The sequence below is a fragment of the Cryptotermes secundus genome, unplaced genomic scaffold (assembly GCF_002891405.2).
Source record: "Cryptotermes secundus unplaced genomic scaffold, Csec_1.0 scaffold349, whole genome shotgun sequence".
Lineage (NCBI taxonomy): Eukaryota > Metazoa > Arthropoda > Insecta > Blattodea > Kalotermitidae > Cryptotermes > Cryptotermes secundus.
In genome coordinates, this window is record NW_019739217.1 from 304015 (window position 1) to 330861 (window position 26847).

At 40.6% G+C, this 26847-nt stretch overlaps 2 protein-coding genes across 7 annotated transcripts in view; both read right to left on the reverse strand.

Moving 5' to 3' along the window:
• LOC111871706 (dual specificity protein phosphatase MPK-4) overlaps window positions 1-19159 on the reverse strand; it is a 31825-nt gene extending 12666 nt beyond the window's left edge. The window contains exons 1-6 of one of the 3 annotated variants that reach the window (XM_023864974.2): window positions 19018-19158; window positions 8865-8996; window positions 7745-7841; window positions 4289-4375; window positions 2071-2219; window positions 1874-1973 (exon numbers count right to left, since the gene is read on the reverse strand). In XM_023864974.2, the coding sequence (XP_023720742.1) occupies window positions 1874-1973; window positions 2071-2219; window positions 4289-4375; window positions 7745-7841; window positions 8865-8996; window positions 19018-19021 (569 nt within the window). In that variant the 5' untranslated portion in view covers window positions 19022-19158. Of the gene's footprint in view, window positions 1-1873; window positions 1974-2070; window positions 2220-4288; window positions 4376-7744; window positions 7842-8864; window positions 8997-18694 lie in introns of all 3 variants that reach the window. The other 2 variants (XM_023864973.2, XM_023864975.2) reach the window with 2 other exon arrangements.
• A 410-nt stretch (window positions 19160-19569) lies between these two features.
• LOC111871709 overlaps window positions 19570-26847 on the reverse strand; it is a 95028-nt gene continuing 87750 nt past the window's right edge. For 3 of the 4 annotated variants that reach the window (XM_023864984.2, XM_023864983.2, XM_033754366.1), the window contains exons 13-16: window positions 26567-26648; window positions 25907-26051; window positions 23840-24032; window positions 19570-22632 (exon numbers count right to left, since the gene is read on the reverse strand). In XM_023864984.2, coding sequence (XP_023720752.1) covers window positions 22481-22632; window positions 23840-24032; window positions 25907-26051; window positions 26567-26648 — 572 coding nt within the window. In that variant the 3' untranslated portion in view covers window positions 19570-22480. The remainder of the gene's footprint in view (window positions 22633-23839; window positions 24033-25906; window positions 26052-26566; window positions 26649-26847) is intronic. The other variant, XM_033754367.1, reaches the window with a different exon arrangement.

Consider the following 26847-nt stretch of genomic DNA (forward strand, 5'->3'; position numbering starts at 1 on the left):
CTATGTTGGAATCAACACCAATTCCACAAGACATACGCCGAACATCAGCTGTTGTGCTGTCACTTGTGGAGCCATTGTTGGGTAGGTGATATGTTGCTTATGGACAGCTTAAAAAATGTAAGATTTGAGGTTTTCACAGTGGTGACTATGAAGCAAGCAGTCTTCTGGGATGTGGCACCGTGTAGATGTGGTGTTAACCGACGTTCCCCCGAAACGTAGGTTAACACCACATCTACACGGTGTCACATCCCAGAAGACTGCTTTCTTCAACTTCAACAATGCTACAACACTGCATCAAAAACCAAAGTCAATGAAAACTGACTGCATCGGGACCCTTAGCAGTCTAAACATGAAGACATTACAAGAACTGTTAAAGACAGGAAACTGAAGCAGAACGAGGAGACAGACAAACATTCTAGGCAAGTATCCCCCCTCAAATCGAGTGACGTCATCATGATTTCAACACATTACAGTGGTGAGACACAGATGATAAAAAAAACAGGGACAAAAGAAGGAAAATAAGGTAACAGCCCATCTAAATACGACCGGAGTTGATTCACCTGTACCTCCCTTGAAAGAAAGAAAGGTAATCAAGTGTACATTAAAATGTACTGGAAGGTGATAAATAACCGTGTTTATCTGCACAGAGAAATGCACCAGTAACAAAGATTTCCCATGTGGCAGAGCTGGTACATAATGGCAAGAAGAAACGAAAAGTGACAGTAAGGCATTCTGCAAACAGAGCAAGCTTCAACTAATCAAGAGACAATTTACAACCATACCTCCATTCCCCACACATCTTCAAGCCCAGCAAAGAGGTGTGTGTTGCGTGCTAGAAACATAGTGAGAGGAAGAAAACAGTGTTACGTCACCTGATTATGAGGCTAACCTCTGTGTACAGGGACACTTCAAGATATGCCACGAAAAGCTCAACTGATAATGGATTAAATTTCCAATACGTACAGCATGTAGTGAATAACTTGTCTAACTAGTCAATTCTAAAGAGTTCTGATGAGTAGATTCGAAAGGGTTCTGATGATGGTGTACAATACTCAGAATTACTGTGTTTTCCGACTTTGTCCATTGTCCAGTATTCTAGAAACTTCGTCCAGTGATTGAGGTTAGCTCTTTCTAAGGGACCCAACAAAGTAGTTGTCTTCCAACTTCCTCACCTGAGGATGGAAACAGATCCAGTTTCTGAAATGTTGTGTTCTCTAGTTTCTAGAATACTGGACAATGGACTAAGTCCAAGAACCCAGTGATTCTTAGTTCTGATGATGGGACACAGTGCTTGGGATTACTTAGTTTTTGGACTCTGTCTGTTGTCCAATATTCTTGAGAATACCAGTTGCCTTAGGCTATCAACTGTTGAGATGTTATGTCTTCCTATGTAAAATCCAACATAAAAAATAAAAAATTTAAATGTCCAGGCAGGAAGCATTCCCACAACACCGTTCGGACTCCATATTTACATGGTTCCACTCTGAAGGGTTAACATATTTAGTTAGGAAAATGTGATGATAAAAATATTAAAATTGTTGAACTGATGATAATTTTTCCACACATATTTACTGGTCCACATTTTGTGCTTTAAAAAATCTGACTTCCTCACTCTACAACCAGCCAAGGACTTGGTCACAGGTAGAGTCCCAAAAATGTGATAATGTGCTGCCTGATCTGGGCTATCATACACCTCAGAGGGCAGTGATAAATGAGCATCGAGAAATGGTGGAATGATGGTTAGCAGGGAAACTGAAAAAGCTCCCTTTAAATGGTATATATAAGAACAGCTAACCTCCAGTTCATGATATTCAAAAAACCATACTCTTTGACAGAGGTCACTACATTACCGTCACTTGAACAGAATACATACCTGCACTTCCGACATCGATACACAAGAGGTTCTGGTTTTACTGTGATCAGTGACGGATCAGATTTCACCACATCCATACAATTCTGCGGTAGGATTTTGACTAAAAATTAAAAATAAAAAGTTCTTAATACTGAAATAGACCTAAACAGATCTCATTCAACAAATACATTATATTAATTTCCTTCATAAGTACCTACCTTTCTTGACTTGAGTAGCTGCAACGTGTAACCTGTACATGCGAAACTGAACATTAGCTTTATCCACTTGCCACTTCATCGTCTCGTAGAGATGTAACTGGGAAGTGAAGCCTGGGTTCGGCCCAACAAACCTACGTCTAGATTTTACACTGTAAGAGAATGAAGAGAACACTGACCAGTGGTTGTAATCTGAAGAACATGGCACTAACCAGAATACTGTCCCAAGAAATTCAAGTAATCTGACGGATCTCAATGCTGCCCAGTGAATTCAGATGGTACAACTTTCAAGGACACACTTCACTGCTCCTCATTGTTCATTTACTGCATCACATCTGTGGCCCTAGCAGCATTCCTTGAAAAGGCCATCTAATCTTGATGAGTCAAATCTCAGTGATCACTCCTCCACAGAATTACAAGTTATAAGGAGGGGAAAGATTCTCAACCAATCCACCAACATCACTACTGTAACATCCCTCTTTTGCTAAATAATCAAATGATAACTTTATCTAAGCATTAATATATTATGTAATATCAAAAAGTTTAGAAAATGAACAGTTGGATTATATGATCAAAATGGCGCCTAGTCTGAAATTAACACTCCAGCTGCTCACACGGTCAAACAAAGAAACTCCGTGAGTTTAGTCCACAGTGAACTATACCGAGCGACTGCCACTTGTCGGCGAAGTTTAGTGCCAACTTTCTCTGTGGTCCAGTGGTCAGCGTTCCTGCCTACAGATCCAGAGGTCCGGGTTCGATTCTCGGCACTACCAGATTTTTTCTGAGTAGTAGTGAGCCTGGAACGGTGTCCACTCATCCTCGTGATGATAACTGAGGAGCTATTTCACGGAAATAGTGGCTCCAGTATAGAAAACCGAAATTAACGCCCATGGGGATTTGTTGTGCTGACCACGCTACACCCTCTATCCGCAAACGTTGGCTCACAGTCAATACAGGCAAAAAGAAAACCGTAGGACCCAGTGTGTTCTAGAGAGTTTTCTGTGTTCTGCCACTTCTCTCAGATGAACAGGCAGGGACTGACAATTAAAACTGTGGGGAGGGAATATAATGTAATGTAGTGGGTGTCAAGCAGGGGAGGGGGGGCATAGTGTCATGTTGCCTGTGTGGGCCTTTTATTTGAGTGAAATACTAAGGCTCCCTTCTTCACGACTGTTCAAGACACTGCTCACTCTGCAGGCAATGAGGGCTGATATCACCTCAGCACTCATGAGGAAATTCCTGAAAGGTGACATGACAGTAACAGCAGCTTGATAACCCAGCTCAGCTCAGTGCAGTGCAGAGCAGAGAAGATAAATGAGCAGGAGAACCCATACACAATTACAATTCAGCATACTCCACTGCCACATAATATATACAGTAAAACTTGGTTATAGCAACATCGGTTTCTGCGACACCTTGTCTATTGCGTCAAATATTCAATGGTATGAACTAATTCCTCATAAAGCAACTGTTTTTATACCTTGCTTAGTACGACATGCACAAATGCATCAACCTCGTATGTAACGTCATTTTCATTCCTGAATTTCTCTGATATCGTGGGAAAGTTCGATGTGTCTGCCCACCCTCACTTTCTCTACTTGCTGACGTGACTGTCCTGGAAGAATACGACCGCGGGCTGCAAGAGGAGCGTGGGTTTTATGCGAAAACAAGGGTGTGGGGTGGGACTGCGTGAATAGTGCAAGAGGACGCGGCAGGTTGTTAACTGCATTCCTTTCCTAGAATCTCGTCTAACAGGACCTCACATTGTCTACTTACCCTATAGTGTTCCTGCCTAAACCCAGAGAAGTGCAGTAGCGAAAACATGGCAATGAAAAGGAAAGTTTTAAGCATTGAAAAGAAAGTTAAAGTGATTCGTGAAATATTGTGTGTATTGTCAGTGAAAAGCGCTGTAATATGTCTTTGATATTACATATTTGGGCAATTCCACGTTAATGTTACGTTAGTCTGTACTTAACTACGTATTTCACTAAAAAATGCAACATTTTAACTCGGTTTTTGGTAGATTTTTACGTGACTAACATAAGGTTACTGTGGAAGTGCCCATTTCGGTTACAACAACATTCGTTTATAACGACACTATTTTTAGGTCCCTTTGATGACGTTATAACCAAGTTCTACTGTACTCTACATATGAAAATATGTGAAAATTCTGACAGTAATTTACCCAAAAAAATCTTAAAAACAACAAAACTGTACCTACCGTTCAAAGGCGTCCTCAAATGACAGTTCATATTTCTTCATAATATATGCTATGACAACTGTTGCACTTCGCGACACACCAAAGTAACTGAAACAAAACGTCATAAAAACGTTCTCATTTTTCATCTCCTGGAAGATTTGTGGTTAAACTGAACTAAAGTAGCAACCCCTATTCCAGTTTTAATGTCAATCCGTGTCTCTTACAACTTGTCTATTCAAAAGTTTCACAGTATAGTTCTGTACTTAGAGCTGACAGTCCTCCGACGCGGAGTAGGAGAAGTATTGGTAGTGGCGGGGAGAGCTCCGGCATGTGGACAAGTGTGGGGGCGAATGCAGTACAGGTGTTCTCAAAAGGAAATAACTTCTTACCTCATTCTGCTGCATAGTGATGGTGGTTTATTCTCGTTGAAGTTCACACATCCAACGTTAAGTTTTAAGTGCCGAGTGGGAGACTATTATGCACTATACGCTATTATACACTTTTCACTGTTATATACATGAAGAGTTTATTTACATATTACATGGGTCTATTCTAAAGGGGTAACACCGGCAATGTCTGCATAGATACCATCTCCACATGCCTGTCCTTCCTCGTCACCACCAGATGAATCGGAGCTATCATCAGAACTGTCATCATCACCGCCAACATGGAAGACGAACTCCCGTCCTGCGTCCAAAAGGCCTTCCCGTGCCATTAATTGTTGCTCAATGTTCCTTACATGTTGGCACCTACGTTGCCATTCTTCTGCAGTCATGGAAGCCAATTTTTGGTCTGCCAGTTTAATGACATCATTCATCTTAAATGTGGTATTGTTTTGAGCAACCCAATTATTTACGGTGTCCCATATTAACTCAATTGGGGTGAGTTCTGGGTGATACGGAGGGAGTCGTAAAACATTGTGATTGTGTTCTGCAAAGATTCATCTATTTTATAGGAAAGGTATTTCGGTTTGAGTGGTAGGATCATATTATATGTCTGGATTCCGCAGAAAAATCAGTGTTATTGAAGGTAATAGGTGGAAGGTGATATTTTAGCCAGGATATCATAAAATGCTGAACACATTTGGCTCTGATATATCGTTCCACCAGTATCTGCCAATTATTTTTTTTTCTTTCAGCGGAACCCCAGTTTCAAAATAATTTGATATATTATAATTTTATATACGTGTATGTCTGGATTCCGCAATGATGAAAAATCAGTGTTATTGAAGATAATAGGTGGAAGGCGATATTTTAGCCAGGATGTCATAAAATACAGAAGACGTTTGGCTCTGATGTCATATTGTTCCACCAGTATCTGCCAATTATTTTTTGTTTTCTTCCAGTGGAAGCCCAGTTTCAAAATAATTTTCTTTAATGTGGAGATGCATCCCTGAAAATCTAACGTTTTCTTCAACTTTTCGTGAACTTTTTTCAGGGTAGGACTCTGTTTTTTGACTATGTAGAGGTCATTAATTGTTCTTCGCACCACAGACTCGTTAAAAGTCGTCCGAAGTGGCTAGTGGAGATTTCCTAGGTCTTTCTTTAATGGGTGTCGAAAACGAAGTGGAAGCCCCAGATTCGATATTTTTTGTTTCTCGTATTATTCTTCTGATACTACTTTCCGATACACCTGTTGCCTTTTCTACTTCCACTCCTATGTTCTTCACTGTAACTGTTGGCCCAGCCTCTTTCATATACTTATATACATTACTAACAATTTCTCTTGATTGTGAATGCAACACTTTTCCACTCAATTTACTTCGTGTAGGTGGCATGTTAAAGGATATAGAAAAAAAGTACAAATATAAATAAACAAAAAAGAAAATCAATGAATAAAAATAAACAATAAAATAGAATATTAATACAATAATTAGAGAATAATACACTCAAATATGACTCCAAGAGTCAAAACTTTTTAACTTGACTGTACAAGGAAGAATGCTCTTGAGACGTCTGCTTGCACTGAATGCAGACAAATGACTAATCACAACACCCCTCAACTTTCACGAATGGACCTGCCCATCCACTGCGCAGCTTTTCCTGGACTGTCACCTCTAAATACTAGAACTCTACAAGTCTGTGTGACTGAAGCATTTCAAAGGGTAAATCATGCCTTGAGCTGGTAGCCCTGAGGAAGAAAAGTTCCATGCATTCAACAAGACCTCCAGTTACCAACATACATGGACAAAAGGCTACAGTAACTTCCTAATGATATAATAACCTATGTCACTGTCTGATGGTAACACACCCTCAGAGACATTTCAGACAAAGTACACCTCAGGCAAAAGAAGGTTAAATAAGAGGGAGTTTTCTGGTTGCCATGGCAATGACTATGAAGATTACTGCCTTATGAAATGTAGCACCGTGTAATCTGGTAGGAAAACGTTTCAGAGGAACCCCTTGCCCCAATCTTCCCACAAGAATAAAACAAGGGCAGGAAAAAGTGATTTGGTCCTTGAATCAGGACTTCAAGTGCAGTGGGCACTACCCTTCTTGGGGCATTCATGTTGCCCCTCTTCGGGCTTTCCTCTTCCTATGGTGAAGGTAAAGTTGTCCCTGTGTTTAACTAATTATGCTCAACACTAGGAAGAAGTATGGGGGAGTGGACATATAGATTCACATATTCTTCACCTCAGCACGAGTTGGAGGTGAGTGGTCAGCCTTATGCCCTGGCAACTTTACCCTGGGGAAAGAGCCCAAGATACCCACCGGATAGGAGGATGGGTGGACCCCAGAACCAGTCTGGACAACATCGAGAAGAGAAAAATCTTACCCCTACTGGGACTTGAACCTTAACTTTTCAGTTGCCCAGCCTATGCCACATTCATTTAATTTATCCTTTCTCTCCTCAGCTTGTTTATTTCCCCTCCTTCCCTTTCCAATCTGCCAATCAGTCTTTGCCTTTTCTGCATTCACTCTGCACTTGAAATGGCATCATAAGGACAACTGTTCCTTTACTCTTCATGAGATCATCAGATTTTTTAACTAACCTAATCCTTCCAGCCGCAATATGGCCCCGGGGTGAACTCAGCCTCTAACAGAAATGAGTACCAGGAATTTTCCTGGGGGAAATGGCAGCCGGCTGGCGCGTAAGGCCGATAACCTCACAGCCATCTGTGAGGTGACAGTCCATAGAAAAAGTGGGAGCTTCGACCTCTCACAATCCTGTGGTCCTTCATGGCATGTTACAGGGATAACTTTACCTTTTTTTAGCTTCTACTGGTTCATACAGCCACTATTTCTAATGAACACTCCGCCCTTAAAAAATGATCCTCTTAGGTAACAAATATTCGCTACACTGCTCTCCTTATTCCAATCAGTTCACTAACAGCCCAGGTCCTGGTTGTACTTCTTTATTCCACCCTACAGATGGAGGTAGCATCTTCCTTCACAACATCGATAAGGATATACTGAACAACATATCATCACATCTGAGAAGAAAATAATCTTCAATGGTGAGATGGAAGAAACTTACCAGTGTACCAGAACTGCCCCCTGCTCCTGACCTGTCCTAATGAACTCAGAAGTGTGTTCAAAGTGAGAAAGTAGGTCTTCACTTGGGATGTCAGTCACTGTGAACAGTGAAACAAGTCTTTTTCATCCATTTCTAGAAAACATACAACTAAAACTCGGCACAGGCATAAAGAAAGACACACTACAACATGAGCACATGTCAAAATCCATAAACATGACAGGCAAGATGATTAACAGCAATCATATGAGGTGTGAAGGTTACGGTCTTGCTGGCTGTCAAGCATTTAGTCAGTAAACAGGTACCAACATTTCAGAGGAGCCTGCCTTGAAAATGGAAGTGGCAGATTCTTCCAAAATGTCAGTACCTATCTACCGAAGTACATCGCGTAACACCCCACAAGACCCATAAACTTCAAAAGTGTCTGTTCTGGTTCTGTAAAGTCCTCTCTCTCTACAAATTCGGTATTTCAAGATCTTTGTGTGAAACTGTAAGCATAAGGCAAATAATGACGACAATAATCTCCTGTAACTTCCTTATTTTACTCTCACATCCAAGCCTAAACAAATGCAACAGCAGCACCAAAACAGGAGCCCTGGAGTTTTGATCAACATGTCTCATATCATGTCATTTTTGCCATTCCTCAGACCTATGCACCAAAATGCCCAAATTGTAAAATCCGTGAAGCATTCAGGACATGCCTCTCCAACGTTTCTAAGTGATTACTGATAAATGGTCACAGCTCAGGTGAAAACACTGCATTTAACACGTCACCCTTGCAAGAGAAAGCTGCCATTTTCACTAAGTCCATCACATCTTGCTTGCAGTGCTACATACATATATTCTGTGGCATGCACAATGTTATCACCTTAACGAACAACTAACCAAAATTATACAATGCTGTCACTCACATTTTTACAAATTTATGTTACAGATATCAGAACTCATTCTTCTGTGATGCCAATGGCTGAACACTGAATGATAAGACTGCTACATAAATAAGCTTGGTATAGTATTTAAAAACAAAGAGAATAAAACAAAAAGCACAGATAATAATTATACATGCACAAGGTGGAGATATTTAGTGTATCTATAGTTTCAAACACCAGATATTAAACTGAACCTTGCAAAAATTTAGTTTTCACCCCTGGCAGCATTGTTATTTTCCTTGGCAGTGGGCAGGAGTCGACGGTGAGGATATGGTTGATATGGTGCAGCTCTAGAACATCGTTATCTGTAGCAGCAGTTAAGTTGCCTGAAGCAAAGAAACACAGCAATTCTCAGCCATACCTAGCTGTAGACATGAACTCATCATTAACTCTTCAAAGTACACTGGCAACAATGTGTATGATCTGCCATTTAACATCAAAATAACTCTGCATTTCCTCCACAAAATTCATTCAAGTGTTTCTCACAATAACTGCTGAATACTACCTTCTGGGCTGTAAAGCTGTACAGTCCAGTAAAAATCCATCAACATTTCAGAGGAACACACTACCTCCATCTTCAGAGATGAAGACTAAGCCACGCAAGAAACCAACAAGCAACACAACAAATGACAAGCAGAAGACAGTACTCTTCATGGTCAACAATGTGAGAACCTCAAATCCGCAACTATTTTGCTAAAAAGCACTAACCAGCTGGCATTTGTAATGGAAACTCAGCACTGCCCATGCAGCTGGAACTATATTTCTTAATATTATTCATGCTTCATAAGATTAATTATAATCTTAATAGTCTGCATCCTGTTGTGTGTCTCACATAAGATATAAAGCATACAAGAATATACCGTCTACACAACAACACTCTGTATTTTAAAACAAAGAAGACACTACTGTATCAACATTTGTTTTATTAAAGCTTTTATGGAAGGACATGTTTTGGCCCCTATGTCAGGCGTACAGTGTTCAGCTTTAAGCTGCTGAACTGCATCCAATTATCATTCAGTTCACTAAATACTTAAATAATTAAGTATATTCAGTTAAAATATCGACCAAGACTTACTTCATATATATTTATGTTTTGAATTAAGTCCAAAAAACACAATAAGGATCCTTATTTAGTGAACTGAATGATAATTGGATGCAGTTCAGCAGCTTAAAGCTGAACACTATACATATCACGATGGCCTGACATAGAGGCCAAAACATGTCCTTCCTTAAAGCTTTAATAAAACAAATGTTGATACAGTAGTGTCTTCTGTTTTAAAATACAGAGCGTTTTTGTGCAGACGGTATATTCCTGTATGCTTTATATCTTATTAATTATAATGATACATTACTTAGACAATTCTAATATTCACACATGATAGCTGAGTTGGTATAGCGACAGGCTGGATGACTGGGGTTTGATTCCCAGCAGGGTCCATTTTTCTCTTGTCCACAATGTCCAAACCAGCTCTGGGATCCACCCAGCCTCCTATCCAATGGGAACAAAAGGATCTTTCTCCTGGGGTAAAACAGTTGGTGTGTGAAGCTGACCACTTGCCTCAATCTAGTGTCGAGGTCAAGAATGGTGGAGCTGTACCTCCACTCCTTCCATATCTCTCTACAGCATAGCACACGGCCAACTTTACTTCTGACCCATAACTCTGGCAGTAGGATACTTCTTAAGGAATAAAATTAATTGTAACAAGTCATAAACTCATTAGAACTTCAGTCTGACTTCATGAATTTATTTTTATTTATTACAGGATAATGGATTAGCTCAGACCATACAGTCCTGACCAGTAGAATGATTAATAAATTGAATGATGTGAAAGGAAGCAGTTATGGAATTTAGGTAAAGGGAATGGGGAAAACCATGCAAAACCTGTCAGGACAGCAGTCTCCAGGCTGAGGTATCTACCCAGGATCTCCTGAACATGAAACAGGAATGATTTCTGCTCTACTGTGACGTTTGCTGGATCAGATCGGTGAGTCTAGGCTGGCTGACTACATTTTTCTGGGGGCACTCTGTAAGAGATTCATTCTGGGGACTCTTTATTTTAACAATTAATGTAACATATGGCTCTTTCCCCTTTGTACACCAATATAACTGAACACAAGATTTCTGTCTTCTACAATGCGAAGTCATGGAGTCTTGACAGATTGTTACCGGTGACCAAAGGAAAATGCAGAAGAGGCCCCGAAATGTGGCAGGATTTTACTCTAAAATACCAGTGATGATCTGCAATCCTACAGAACATCACATCACTCATAGTTAGCAACCACCATGAAACAAAGACCCCACAAATGCAACACACCTTTCACTATATCACTGTTTTGCCACCAGCTTAAAACGTTTGAAGTCGTCCAATTTAAGCTAGTGATTAAATTGGAATATTAAGAGTAAGACTTGGTGTAAGCGGCGTATAAACAACTGACACCTATATCCCTGCGGCACGGAATAGTGGTGCCATAGTGTCAGTTGTTACGTGAAACCAATATAAATATATATATTATGAGCAAAGGATGCCGCTTATCGTTTGAAATATTACACTTCGCAGCTGCAGTCCAGCGAGGTCTCAGGAATCGTTGGGAATATCGCTGGACCAGCGGCTTCGAAGATATAATTGTAAGAGGGTATTGGAGGATTCAAAGTTGTAACACCCGCCTTCCGTTTGAATGATCGAATCAGAAGCGATGATGGAATATATCTGCGAGGGTGGGAGAATTAATGTCCCCAAACTCAAGGATATAGTCCGGGCTTCAAAGGGGGACTTCTAATTTGGTGATTCCGACGGATAGACATGTTCTGCAAATAATATATTAAACCAGTAAGCAATTGTAATGTGTGCAGTCGCATTATCATTACCCTTTGTCTCATAATCCAAGACCCGTAAACGATCCTGAGGAAGACTTTCATTGCCACCGGAACCCAAACAACATCAGAAAATAAAGGGCGTAAGAGCGGTTGCACGTTCTTGTGACATGGCAAATACTGCTCCTCAACATAATTCCTGCTTAACAAGCTTGAGCTGGGTCATCCATGTATCATTGGGGGGTGAATGAGAATTTTATTCCTGGTGAAATGAATGCCACAAGTAAACAGCATTCTGCGGTGAGGAGGACAATTCTGAGAACCACAGGTCCATCAGCCATGGGGTTCCTCATACACAGAGGGTCCAAGACAGAGCCCCCAATTAAAAAAGACTGAGGAAGTGATAATGCGCTGCCCAATCACACAACTATCAAACACTGCAGAGGACAGTACTATAAGAGTATGGAACAATGGTATGTATAATGATTACAGTGGGCAAACAAACCCCTTTCTGGAAGTGAACCAAACCTTCATGCCCAATCCTTTCTTAAATACATGAGTAAACTTTAATTTATTTCCGTCTGTAGATTCTGTAATGACACTTTTCATATAGAGTACATACACAGGTCGAATAAAAAGTAGTGGCAGCATCTCTATAGTTCTGCTATGACTTTATTACCTAAGGTAAACACACTAACATTCCTTCAATATAATCGCCCCCCCCATATGTACCACCTTCTGCCAAATTTGCAGAAGGTGTCATACACCATCAGTGCATCCACTTCTGTTGATGTCCAGCAGTGACCGCCCTACAGCACGAATAATCTCCTTTCGTGTTGTAATGTGTCCCTTGCAGTGGTTCTTTCATTTTGGGAAAGAGATCATAATCGCACAGACTCATATCGGGTGAGTATGGCAGATGTTGCAGTATCTCCCATTGCCAGTGGCGAAGGAGATCCTTGACAGCATCAGCAGTATGAGCCCTTGCATTGTCATGAAGGATGATGGGGTTCATTGCCAACAAGTGTCGTTGCTTTCTCCTGAGCACTGGACAAAGATGATTACACAGGAAATTGCAGTAGTAGGCACCATTTATTGTCTGTTGTTGAGGTACTGTGTGGTGCAGTATCACTCCATCAATGTCATATGCCAAAATGAACATCGCCTTCACATTACTCTGTGTAGGGCGCACTTTCTTTAGATGAGGGGAGCCAGGATGCTTCTATTCATTTGATTGTCGCTTCAAGTGCAGTTCGTATGAGCGAGCCCAAGTTTCGTCCAGAGTGACAATCCTTTCAAGGAAGTCGTCACCTTCTCTCTGGTACCAGTCCAACAAGTCCTGTGCAATTGCATAACATTGCCATTGTTGCACCTTGGAGATTATATGGGGTACTTAACGCGCTGCAATTTTGCGGTATCCAAGAATATCGTGCAGAATGTGGAGCACGGTTTTGTGACATACGCCTACCTCAGCAGCTAACTCCTGCCCAGCCCATCAACGATCGACATCCAGCAAAGAAGCAAGAAGCTGAATTGTGTGGTTGTCAACATGGGTTCGTCCTGAATGGCACCCCACCCTTTACGGAACAATTTCACCCATCCTGTCACTGTGTGATATGGCTATGCAGCATCATCACATGCTTCTCACAGTCCCTGATAACAGTTTTGTGCACTACGACCTCCTGCAACTTCTTTTTGTATCCAGAAGCATTGTTCTTGTTTCATAAACATGTTAGGGTGCTTGAACTGGGCTCCTGCACTGCAAGACGATGCACAATGCAGCTCAGTGAAACACAACGAGAGCCACTCACTGCACTACTTCAACTGAACTTCTGCTATCAGCTACAGACGGCGCTAGTGTCACTTGATGCACATCTTTCAAGTTACAGCAGTGTTCCCACTACTTTGTATTCAACCCTTGTAGCTCTGAATGGTAGGATGACAGATAAATCATGAATTAGAAATGATCCAGAGGTAGCAGTCATGGCTTATCATGGTACTATCCTGGCATTAGCCTGGAGGGACTGAGAAAAAACATATAAAACCTTTGTAGTCAGGACAGTGTCCTAGCCAAGATTTGAACCAAAAACCTCCAAAACATAAACCTAGGGCAGTACTTCTAGACCAGCCTGTTTGGTTTCAATTTCTTAATGTAAGTGTCATTCCTTCTTTAATGTTTGAGTTACTATATACTGTAGTGGCCTCCGTAGTCTAGAGGTAACATTCCCACCTCATGACACGTAGTACGCAGGTTCAAATACCCGGTGGAGGTCGTCGAATTTTTAAGGGCGGAAAAATTCAGGGAACAAGTCCTCCGGGAGGGACTTTAAGCTGTGGGTCCCGTGTCGTAGCTTTACGGCACGTAAAAGAACCTCGTATCTCCAAAGGAGGTCACTGAGCCAAATTATGGACGTTTCCCGCTCAACAGCAGTCTCTAATACCTCTGATAGATGGGGGAAGCATTATAGATACCTCTCAGCTAGTAGAGCCGGTCTCGCTGGCTGGGCGGGACTGATGGTAAGCACCAGTACCGGTAGGATATAGAGACTGGTAGAAATCATAGAGGGAAGCACAATGGACCAATACAGGTCTAAGTGCATGGGCAAACCCACCCTCTCCAATAAATAACTAACTAACTAACTAACTAACATATACTGTGATAATGAAAAGGTCATCAGCTTGTAATGAACAAAAATAAAAATAGAAAATAGATAACCCAAGCTTTTGAACACAATGTTATGGAAGACTGACACAGTTTTTAAATACAACTCTAATTACTTTAAAAACTGGTTATTAAAAATTAGTAAATAATTAAAACAGACTCAACAATATGATTGTGAGGTCATGTCTCACAACTTTCTCATAAACTCGCCTGCACCAAATGCACCAGTACCAAAACCAACTGAAGGTGTACTGCAGTACTGTATAAAAGTAGATGTGAGATTTGAGGCAGATATCAAGTAGTTTGGCATAGAGGATTTGGAAAAATAAAACTGTACATTCTGCATAAATTGATTAATTTTAGAGTGAATTATGTCAGACCAGGCATGTCCAACTTCAAACAGGTTGTGATCGACTTTTTAGTGTCAAACTGCCAGTGATCTACCATCCCCTCCTCGCTTTAAGCAAAAATATTGGTAAGAATAACACGACACATGATGTTTATTGTAAAAGCAACCAGTAACTGGGCTGTGTCTCTGATGTCTGCAGATTCATCCAGTTGCGGGGAGAAAGCAACACAACTGGAAACAGCTTTCAATAACTGTTCAGTTATGTTTCCACACATCATTTCTATTCGCTGCACAATGGTGTTTCTTGATAATTGAAGATCTTGAATAGTAGCTATGATCTCTTTCTTATTTTTAAATCCATCAAAAAGATTATCAGCTATTTCAAGAAAACACTCTTTTACAAAGCCTTCAGTGAAAGGTTTGCATTTTCTAACGATCAGATTGCTGACCATGAAGGATGATTTGGTTGCATTGTTAGAAAGTGACTTTGGTTTTGCCATCAACTGTTGTTGAGCAGTAAATTTCGATTTAAGTTCTCTGAGCTTAAGTTTAGGAATTTCACTTTTGGGTGGAAAATCAGCATCATACTTATTGCTATGGAGAGCATTATAATGACATTCCAAATTACCTTTTTTCTCAAGGATACTGAGGTGTTGCATTTTCCACTATATTGAGGTAACTGTTTTATCTGGCACACGCACACAGATGCTTTCGAAATTAATAAAATAACATGGGCAGATCACTTACTGTCCCTTTGATTACACTGAGCTCATCCCCAAACCGTATATTTGTTTAATGCGCAGCAAAGTGACAAATCTCCACTAACAGCTAATATAATAATACATCTCACTCGTTAGTTCAACATACAGGGATTCACAGTTGACTGGAGAAAGGGAACGAAGTGAATCACACGTTCTGTCGAATCACTCTCGCATCAGAACACACACGGCTAACGAGTGATAAAATAAGAGTTCATGTGATAAGGATAGAGTAGGGACTTCCCCACAGTTCACTTAACACAAGTGTAAAGCAATTTTCATGTAAGCTACATAAGAATAGAAAACTAGAAATGACTAATACTATTTTCCCTTCAAAATCTGTATACAATCATATTATATTACAAGTGAATTTACACATTTTTCACATATAATTTCCTTATAGGCCTATGAGATCGACCAAAAATCATCTCGCGATCAACTGGTTGCTCGTGACGACACGTTCGACATGCCTGTGTTATAACTATGGGAATGGCAGAGAGCTCTGCTCTATCAGTTCCCATTTGCGAGTTCATACTTTGTCCTACACCTAATTTGCTGGGCTTCTTTTCAGCTGGCATGCTCTGATACCCATACCAGCAAAGAAATGATGTGCACCAACAAACCTGGTGCTGCCAGAGCAGCACTATTTTTATCTTAAGGCTAAAACCATTGTGAGAGTACCAACAAACCTGTTTTAGAAAAACAGTCACTGTCAATAAGCATATGAAGAAAGCAAAGTTAGGTTAGGTAGGTTGGAGAGGTTTGTTAGGTTTATTATGGCACAATATCTAGAAGCTACTATCATCAGTGATGTACCCACTATCAATATTTAATGGGATCATCAAGCATTCTGAGCAGGCATCTAACTCCAGAATTCAGTTCTTAAATATAACTGCTATACTTCATGGAGACGAGCCCTTCTTCAGAAGTCACCAATTGCTTAGCTACACAAGAACTTCCCAGTAATTTATGGAATTCAAAGTTTCATTACCGTGCTCACAAGAGCCCTCCACTGGTCCCTATCCTGAGCCAGATCAATCCCATCCATACCACACCATCATATCTCTCTAAAAACAGCCACCTACATCTTGGCCTTCCTAGTGGTCTCCTTCCTTCTGGCTTTCCCACCAATATCCTACATACATTCCTCCTCTCTCCCATTCGTGATACATGCTTTGCCCATCTCATTCTCCTTGACTTGATCATTCTAATTATACAGAGTGTTCAATCAGGATGAAACTTTGCAACACCACTGACCAGGCCCAATATTCCTCACAGATTGCTGCCGTAACTGTAACAGTGCGCGTTCATCAGCGCTAACGTCTCATTCTGCTATCAGCAGTTACAGTAGTAATCTGTGAGGAATGTTGGGCCCGGTTAGTGGCGTTGCGAAGTTTCCTCCTTAACTGAATGCACTGTACTTGGCAAAGAGTATAAGTTATTAAACTACTCATTATGAAGTTTTCTCCATCTTCCTGTCACTTCAGCCCTCTTTTGTCCGAATATTCCCCCCAGCACACTGCTGTCAAACACCCTCGGCCTATGTTCCTCCCTTGATGTCGAGACCAAGTTATAACTGCTATACATAGCACAAAGTTCTAAGTAACATAACCCAACACTAAGTGATACATGTCACACACAGTGATCCCTCTTCTGCTACCAGGGGTGGAACAGGCAACTGCAAACTTATCATTGCTGTATATATATACAAATGACATATCTCTGGAAAGTTGAATGGAAGTCAGCACTGTGAAATGTCACTTCCTAACCATATCGGGACTGCTGGAAACTTTGTTCTGCTGCTTCAGCCATGGTTGTGGGAAGGGAAAGTCAGTTTAGAGCTGCTGGTAGCCGAGGAGGGGGACAGTTCGGGGACATAGAGGAAGGGACAGACCCAAAAATGGAAGCCACTACCAATCAATGGGTAGTGAAGTCAGAAGACTTTATATGTTCTGTGGTTACAGTGAACTTTAGAGTGCATAAGTCAGTGAGACTGTTGTAGTTATTTGTAGTTACATTCTGTGTATGATCAATAAATTTGATTACTAATCTAAGCCCCATCTATAGTCACATTGAAACATGTGACAATATGCAGACATGAGTTACTGTAGCTTAAAAATAAAGTAAGAATATACGAATAAGGAAAGTTATAAACTGGTACAACTATAAGCAACCATGATCAAATGGCCTTCATCTTCTTAGTGAGGGAAGCTAAATTCACAGAGAGACTAGTTTATGTGAACTGATCTGTTCTAACATAACCTAACCCAATCTACCCTAATCTAATGTAACATAACTGAACCTAATCTGAAATAACTTAACCTAATCTAATTTAATTTAATCCAATCTGCTTAACTTAAGCAGAATTCAAAACTGCCACAGAAAAAAGGAAAGGTAAAGCTATCCTTGTAACAGGCTGCAGAGGCCCATAGGGTTGTGAGATGTCAAGGCTCCCACATTTTCTAGAAAATAGGCTCAGATGGCAGTGAGATTGTCAGCCTTATGTGCCAGCTGCCCTTTACCACCCAGGAAGATTCTTGGTAATCATTCCTTTTACAGGCTGAGTTGACACCAAGGCAATAGGGCTGTTGAAAGGATTAGTCAATTGAAAAAGACCAATGCCCTCATCAGGAATCAAACCTGTGACTTTCCAGCTGGTACCATAGTGCCTCAACCAACTATGCCACTGCGTGTCTCGAAACTGTCACAAATAAGAATACGTTTACAGACATAAAAATATTTTAAACTACGAACACAAAAATTACTCTCTGAATAATATAATTATCAGAACCTCATAGCATTATGACAAAAGAGCCACGTATGCAGAATCACAGGTTTCAACATGGGGACTATGAAGATACTTCTTTTGTCCTTGTTGTTGTTCTGGGATGTAAATCAATGTACCAGTCTTCAAGGGACGTAACTTACTGGTCATCGTATTACAGAAATATACCTACCTTCCCCATAAAGGAATCATTCTAGATTATAATCAAATGAGTGGAGATTCTGGGAAGATAACAGCAGTAGACATAGTGAACACAGTTTGTGTCAGCCTCAGGAAGGCTCACATGACTTACCTAACCTAACAAGGCGATCTTAATTGAGGACCAAAACAAACATAACCAGAATGGCACAATGCACAAACACTGTCCTGGAACATGGCACTGTTGGGAACAAAACCCTACTATTACCATATTCTATTTTGAAGACAGTGAGTGGTAAGTAATCACATCCATTACTAGAATAACTGCACAGCTTCTGTGCACCAAATGCTAACTAAATTTGTTTTATGCTGGTAAGAGGAAATTTCAATGGTAACAGCAGTTAATGTAAGGTTAATGCTCTCTAACAAACACATATATTCTGCTGAACCTCCTGCATCTAGATTACAAACATCAACGGCATTTCAACTGTGTACTTATGGGATAGAAAAATTCACATACCGAGCCATAGGCCGGGTTCTATGCAGTCTAAATTTGATGGCCCGGCATCAAAATCTTCGCGTTCAAGGAGTTCTGATTCTTTTTCTCTGGCGCTCGTTTTCTTAGAAGCACCCAGGGAACTCATCGTTCACGCCAATTTTTGGCGCTCTACGCGTGTCTATCACAGCGATAAATTAACATAAACCCTACATTGGATAAGGACTGTATTCACATTAAAACATTTTCATTCACACATTAACGTCATAGACAATTAAAATGTTCTATTTATAATTATGCTCTAATTTAAATTTTAAAACGTTTGAGCCAATCACTTCCATGCCTACACATTATTTTGCACGTGAAATCCTGTTTTTCACATTTGACATCTGCACAGCCCCAAGCTATTGGCGGGCAACATGGCGCGATATACAGACTCGCTATCGCTCGTTATCCTCGTCGTGGACTCGTTTCTTGTCTACGGCTGCCATCCATGTTAGTTACCTTGATTTTCCCTCCACTTCCGCATAATGTCTGTTTGGGGACAGGAACGCCAACCGTAGTCGAGTGTTTTATAATTCCTCAAATCTAAGTAGGAGGCTTATGTAATGTTGAACTAGACAGTAAAAGAAAAGTAAAGCTATCCTTGTACTAGGCCGTGAAGGCCCGTAGTGTTGTGACACGGGGGGGGTCCCACATTATCTAGACAATCGGCTCAACGATGGCGGTAAGGTTGTCAGCCTTACGCTCCGGCCGCGCTTTACTCCCCAGGAATATTATTTAATTAATTCGTGGTACTCATTTCTGTTTTTCTGTTAGAGTCTGAGTCGACCTCAGGGCCATAGTGCGGCTGGAAGGATTAGGTCAATTGAAAAAATCCAATGACCTCATCGGGACTTGAAGCCGCGACTTTCCGGATTGTAGCATAGCCACTCAACCAACTACGCTACCGCGTGCCCCCTTGAATTAGACAGTACATTTAATAATCTTTTGTAATATCCGTGCATTTAAAGTGGAATTTTGACTCCTCCCAAAATACTGTTAAAATGCCCAAATCAAGGAAGATGAGACTGGCAGGGGCATGTGGCAGGCACGGGAGGGGAGAAAAGTGCATGCAGACATTTGGTAAGAAAACGTGAAGGAAAGAGACCACTAGGAAGAATAATAAGACAGCAGTTGGATCAGAGATGCAGGATGTGAGTGTGTGTACTAGATTCATCTGGCTCAGGATGGGGACCATTGGTGGCCTCTTGTTAACAAAGGAATGAATCTTCCAATTTCATAAATACTGGGAATTTTGTGAATGGTTGAGCAGCTATTGGCTTCTCAAGGAGCACTCTGCAACAAGGAGTTTTCATGAATAGCATTCCAGTAGTGAGGACAGAAAGCTAATTGAAAAAATGCAATAAAATGGCTACAATGGAGTGAAAACACTAGTTGCAGCATATCCTTTGCATGAAGTATGTAAAATGATGTTATGATGAGGAAATATCAGTTAATCAGTATCTTTCATATCCAGAACTGCTGAAGGAATTTTGTACTCAGGGTGGACACTGAAAATTTAGAAGCTTGATAGCACAGTTAATACAGTGACTTGATTGCTAGTTCCATTCCTGGCAAAGCAGTCATTTCTGTCTTCCCCTCTGCTGCCACATTGGCTCTGGGTTCCAGCAATTACCTTGTCCACAGGGCTCTTTCATAGATAGTAGTGACCAAGGCATTAAATTGACTACTAACGTTTATCTAATGCCAAGATTCAGAATGTGTGGTACTCAGGCACGTCTTCATGGTGTGGTGCTTAAAGGAGCCCGCAGGGTCAACTTTAGTTTAGCATACTGAAAGTTATAGGGAAAACTTGTTATTGAGTGCCATGTGCATTACAGTAGCATGTTGCATGGCCAATAAAAGTTAAGAGAGTTGATTACTGTCTTCTGGAGAGCCATTTTTTCCTCCCGCCCACTCTAACCTTGGATAACGCTTATGGGAAATATTCCCTCCTCCTATGCCTTGAATTATTTTGCTTCTCTTTTCTTGCCTGTGCTTCTTCATTCCTCCAACTCTGTAATCTGAATAGACCCTCTTTTGTGTTGTCTTGTCTTAACCACTCTGCATTTGAAAAGTGGCCCTTTTAAGAGCCAGTGTTCTTCTTGTTACTCCTGTTGGTTCACTTTGGGTTGCTGTCCCATCCTTGCTCTACATAACACTTCTCTCCAGTCTCAGCTTGCAATCATACTCTGAGAGGGAGACAGCAGTTTGCTTCGAAAGTTTTGCAGCAGTCAACCACATTGCAAAGCATCACCATCATGCGAACCTCAATCTTGCATCTGAACGAGGTCCTTGTCCAATAAATTACACACAAGTAATTTTTGTCTTAGTGTTTATTAATGAAAAAATGTTGTATAAATATTTCAAATATAGAAGTAAAGAGAGTCTATATACAATAGTTCCATAAATAAGGAAAGTGACATTATTTCAATGTTTTCTTTTTCTCCATTCACCGGTTCCCAATGCCAAAAACCCCACTATGTCACCCTGTCAGGCAGCATTTCATTTGCTTACCTGCATAGGTAGACAAGTTCATGAACATATACACACAGTAGTCCTAGGGAAAAAAAAAAGTGGCATTCACATGTAATTTTTGTCTAAGGCACAAGCCTTTAGTTATACAACACAGGAATGTACTTTTAACTGCAGTAATTTTCTTAAAATTTACATCACGTTATAACCACCATAAGACCTAGTTGGAAATTATATTTCATTCAAGCAGAGTGAGTGCCGTTTCATACCTCTTTGGCAATTCTGATTTTATGATTATGGTCTTGTGGGTTCTGATGCCATGCAGGGCAGCAGATAAGTACCCATACACCAAACTACATGGCATTACATTGTAAAAGGCAATAATCTTAATATACAATGCCGTGAGAACCTCGAATCCCACAGTCACTAATTTGTTTGTGTGAGGCCCGTTCAAATAAACCCATGCCGGGATTGGTTTTGGCAGAGGAGTAGAGCACATTAAGAACAGTTCCCCATGGTCACTGAGGCACACATCCTACTGACACACCAGCTGATGGGGATCTTGTGCACAAAAAACTCCTGGGTTGCTTCTTGAACCACTGCACAAGGGCCTTGCAATCATCTTCTGACACAAACCTACAGCCCTTTACAGCTTTCCTCATTAGCTAGCTGGCCACATTTGCTAGCAGCACAGGAAACAGGTTTCATTTGAACAATCCTCATAGATTTTTTGAACTGAAGGATTTGTCTTCAACCAAATTAAATGCCACTGATTACCTCGAGTATGATGAAGAACATACACTATCCATGACATCTCACCTAAACCCCCAAAATTAACAGTGGAAAATTGTTAATTTTTCAGTGACTCCCCCCCTCAGTGAGAACTTAATGCTATATGCACCAACACTCGTTGTGTTAATCAATCAGCTGGATGCTAATGAGGATTAAAAATAAAACTATTATAGGAATAGCTGCAGTGTTAAATCCCTCTGTTAGCATTTAAAGTTTGTTAACGAATAATGGTGCAAACAGCCACCAGTTGTATGCATATTAGATGACAGTGTACATTTTGGCATCACAGTTGAATGTAACTGGAATTAAACTGCACATGAAGTCTCGTTGACTGGTTTTCAAGTACCATAAACCCCAATGTGGGAGGCCAAGAACACATTATTCAAGTGTGAGCACCGGGAAATATCTGCTGTGCGTGAGCTACAATGCAGCTGTAAGAATTTCACATGTTCAGACAGCATTGCATATACGGCTTCAATCTCCAACCACACACTAGGATATTCAAGCAAGATTCTTCCTTGGTGACAGCCATTTCTTCATGTAGTAGCAGAAAATGGTACTGATATAGATGAGCACAAGAAGGGCACATGTTACACCAAGTGCCAGAACTGATGTCTTGGTTGGGCATGGTTCTACGATTGTGACTGTCTTGTCTGAAAAGTGGAGAAACAGTTACTATGAACTACCTGTACAATATATCTTCATAGTCTAATCTATCTATGGCTCTACAGCCCTTGTGGACCTTGGCCACTGTTGTAGTTTCTTAATCCATACACAGTCAGCAGGACTCCTTGGACGGGGGATCAGTCCGCCACAAGGCCATTACCTACACACAGAACAACATAAACAGAATAAATGCACACAGACATCCATGCCTCAAGCAGGATTCAAACCCACGATTGCAGTGTTTGAGCAGGCGAAGACGGTTCATGCCTTAGGCCATACAGCCACAGTGATTGGCATCTTCATACCCTACATACTGAAAAGTCCATATGTGTGTATTTCTGTCAAGTGAGTCTGATATGAATGAGCAACTTGTCCGCAGACTGTACTGTGGAGGTGCTTTGTTCTAATCTCATCTAGAATACTCGACTATCCTGACTGTACTCCTGTAGTTTTCTGCAGTGATCCCATAACAGTGTCTTTGAATAGGTTATTGCTATTCCCTATGCAATCCTTTCACATCTAGAGGACATGATCTGATATTAATTAACCTCAGTACCTCATACAGTGTCGTTAAATAACACAACCTCTCTGCCCATTCAATATAATACAGCCATTAAGGTCACAAAGTAAAGCCAAATTTATGTGCAGTCTCATATGTGTCAGTTTATTTTAAAACTGTTTTTGAAGTAGTTAAAAAAAGCATAACTGACGCATCCATCTTTCATTAACCCTTTCAGGAGCAACTCCATATGTATTCATATCCACTAGCAGCAAATCTCTAATGTACTCATTTTATGTCCAGGTTTTTCTTTACACTAACACACTCACGTCATATGGTTTAAAATTTTCTTACTGTACCTTTCACAGGCGCACACAGTTACATAGTTAGTTGAGGCACTGTGCTACATGCTGGAAGGTCGTGGGTTAAATTCCCAATGAGGTCACTGGATTTTTCAATTGACCTAATCCTGGCAGACACACTATGGCCCTGGGGTCGACTTGGTCTCTAACAGAAATGAGTACCAGGAATTTTCCTGGGGGTAAAGGGCAGGCAGCACATAGGGCTGACAACCTTACCACCAACTGTTAGCTGACTGTCTAGAAAATGTGGGAGCCTTGACCTCTCACTGCCCTGTGAGCATGCGGTAGAATTGTTAATCGCTGACAGGATATAGAAAGTGTCTGGTTGTTCACCTTTACCAAAGTCTGAAGATGAAGCTTCACTCCTCAGGAACTGGCTGTTCTTCTCGTCACCGAAGTCCAACACCAGAATCTCCTGACTCAGAGTCATGTCATCCTCAGATTCGTTGGATGTGCGGTTTGAAGCAATGGATCTCCTCCTCCTGCCCCAAGATTCAACGGACTCATGACCCCATTCACACACAGCCTGCAACAGTACATATTGGGTTTACTACAATTTGCTAAGTCTTGTACTCAAATGTGAGATGGCATCAGAAGCATGTATATTGGACTACAGTATTCTGTATGTTATGCTTCCTTGCCAGAATAGTTCAGTCAGTATAGTCACTAGGCTGTGGGCAGGATGCATGAGGAATTGGGGTTCATGCATTAGAAACTGTGCATGGCTTACATAAGATGTGCTACAGCAGTAATTCTATAGACTTGTATTCAGTAGGTGTTGGGTTCATATCTCAGACAGGACACTGACTACTCTGAGGCTCCTTGTAATTTTTGTCAGTATTCTCATGCAGACACTGGGATACTAACTTGATTAGGTCTTGGTTGCTTCGCTCCAAATCTTTTCCAGCTGACCACTCACCACCAACTAGTGCCATGGTCAAGAAAATGTGGACCTAGGCTTCCACCCCCCATACTGCTTATTTAGTTAAGCACAGGGACAACTTTACCTTTGTAATATTATCTGCAAGAATGTGTGTAGCAACCACAATTAACACTGTAAGCTTATTTTTGCTCTGGTAGATTGTGTACAATGGAACCCCCATTTCATATTTGTCTATTTAAGGTTAACCCTCATTTAGTGTTAAATTTAAATTGTATCAGTTAATAATCTCAGTCTTATAGTGCTACTGTTTCACATTTTCCTCAGTATACTGTTCAAATCCACTGTTCCCCAAAGAAACCTCAAACAAGGGTTTCACTGTAGCATACAGAGCTTCAATTAACTTTTCTGCACCAATCTGAACATACCCAGAGATTGGTGTCTTCTGTGATAGGATGCCATGTAGCCCAGCAAAATGTTTACTGATGTTTCAGAGATGGAAAGCAAGCAGAAAGCTACTCTTTGACACTTAAAATGGAGGCAGTATATTGGTCTAAAATATCATCGAACTTCTACCAGACTATTCAGGATCTCTTCATAGTCACTGATTCAAAACCTCAGATCTCACTTATTTCTTCAAACAGATGCTAAACAGAATATGAATTTTCTTGCCCATGCATAAAACGTGTACAAAGCAGGTGAAACTTCTCTCTAGGCCATCGCTTTAAGAAGTTGGGGGTGGAAAGTTTTATTGTGATTACACTTTCCACAGACAGAAGTGAGAGCTACATTACATAAGGCTTGTAGTGAAAGTCCCCTCCCTAGACTACTAACTTAACATGGTGAGGAATTATACACAACCCCCGATCTAGTAAAACCTATCTCTCTAACAGGCTGTAGAGGCCCATAGGGTTGTGAGACATCGAGGCTCCCACATCTTTTAGATAATCGGATCACAGATGGCGGTGAGGTTATCAGCCTTATGCACTGGCTGCCCTTTACCCCCAGGAAGATTCCTGGTACTCATTTCTGTTAAGAGGCTGAGTCAACCCCAGGGCCATAGTGCAGCTGGAAGGATTAGATCAATTGAAAAATTCAATGACCTCATTGGGATCTGAACCCACAACCTGCTGGCTTGTAGCATAGTGCCTCAGTCAACTATGCTACCACATGCCCTTGATCTAGCATCAGATCTAAAAAGGAAAAGGTTTGAGTGACTGAGGAATATGTTGTTAGGATGGATCAATTAAAGGTGGTCAAGAACTTTTTTCAAACTAAGCCAGAAGTTAGAAGAAAAGTGGGAAGGCCCAGACTGATTCACTAGAAGATACAAAGAACGATTTATGAGAGTTGAGAATGGAAGAGATGTAAACAAAAGGTAAATAATAAAGAAGAATGGGTATCTGTTTTAAAAGATGTCAAATTTGGTAGAGGATCATACAGGAAGAAGTAAATTATAAGTGACAAGATAGAGTGATCAAGATAATTTTTAGAGAGGCCTCATATAGAAAAATGTTTACCGGTTCACAGGGACCCAGGCAGTACTTGACATTGCACTGGAAAATGACACCATACGATTCAGTAAAGCGGAAAGCTTCATACACAGACTGTAGTGCATTGCCATCTGGTGTGAAGCTGGGGAAGATGCTTGGATCCACAGGACATCTGTAACAAGGACAAACATTATACAGAGTGATTCTAAATTATTGTCGCTCTTTCTGTGGTGTATAATTTTGAAACCAGAAAAAAACAAATTAAACTGCTTATGGAATATGAAAGTGTAACTCAAAAGTTTTATTATCTGCCAAATAAAAGTTTTTGAGTTACACTTTCATATTCCATAAGCAGTTTTATTTTGCTTTCTCCAGTTTAAAAATTATAGGCCATGGAAACCCCTACAATAACTTAGAATCATTGTTTTATTCTAAAATTTAAAAATTGCTAATAAAGTGGTAAATCTAAGATTTTAAGCTTTCGTGACCAGCAAATGTTCTAAAACATTCATGGGTGATCAGCCATATCAATATTCTGCTAAAAACCATCATTTCAGAGATTTCCAGCATTGGGGTAAACATTTTGACATGCTCATTTTTAACTCAACATTGACATGCATGATTTCCCAAGATTTTCTTAACATGAAAATAATAACTTTGGTTTCAGATGGTAATTCTGAACCTTACCCTTCATCATCAATAATCTGGAATGTACTCTTAGAGTCCTTTGCCATCGCTACACAACTTCGTGCAAAAATGCCATATGGAGCTGAAAACATGAAGAAAATTCTGCGCATTAAAATAATGTAATTATATTAACCAGGAATACTCAGTAGTGCACTGTGATCAACAAGAAGTATGCTTTGAGATCACAGTCTTCTGGGATGTGAGGTCATGTTGTTTGGTAGTTCTTTCATAGGTTATTTAATGACTTTTTAGTGTCAATAAATACCATGCAGCACCGGAGG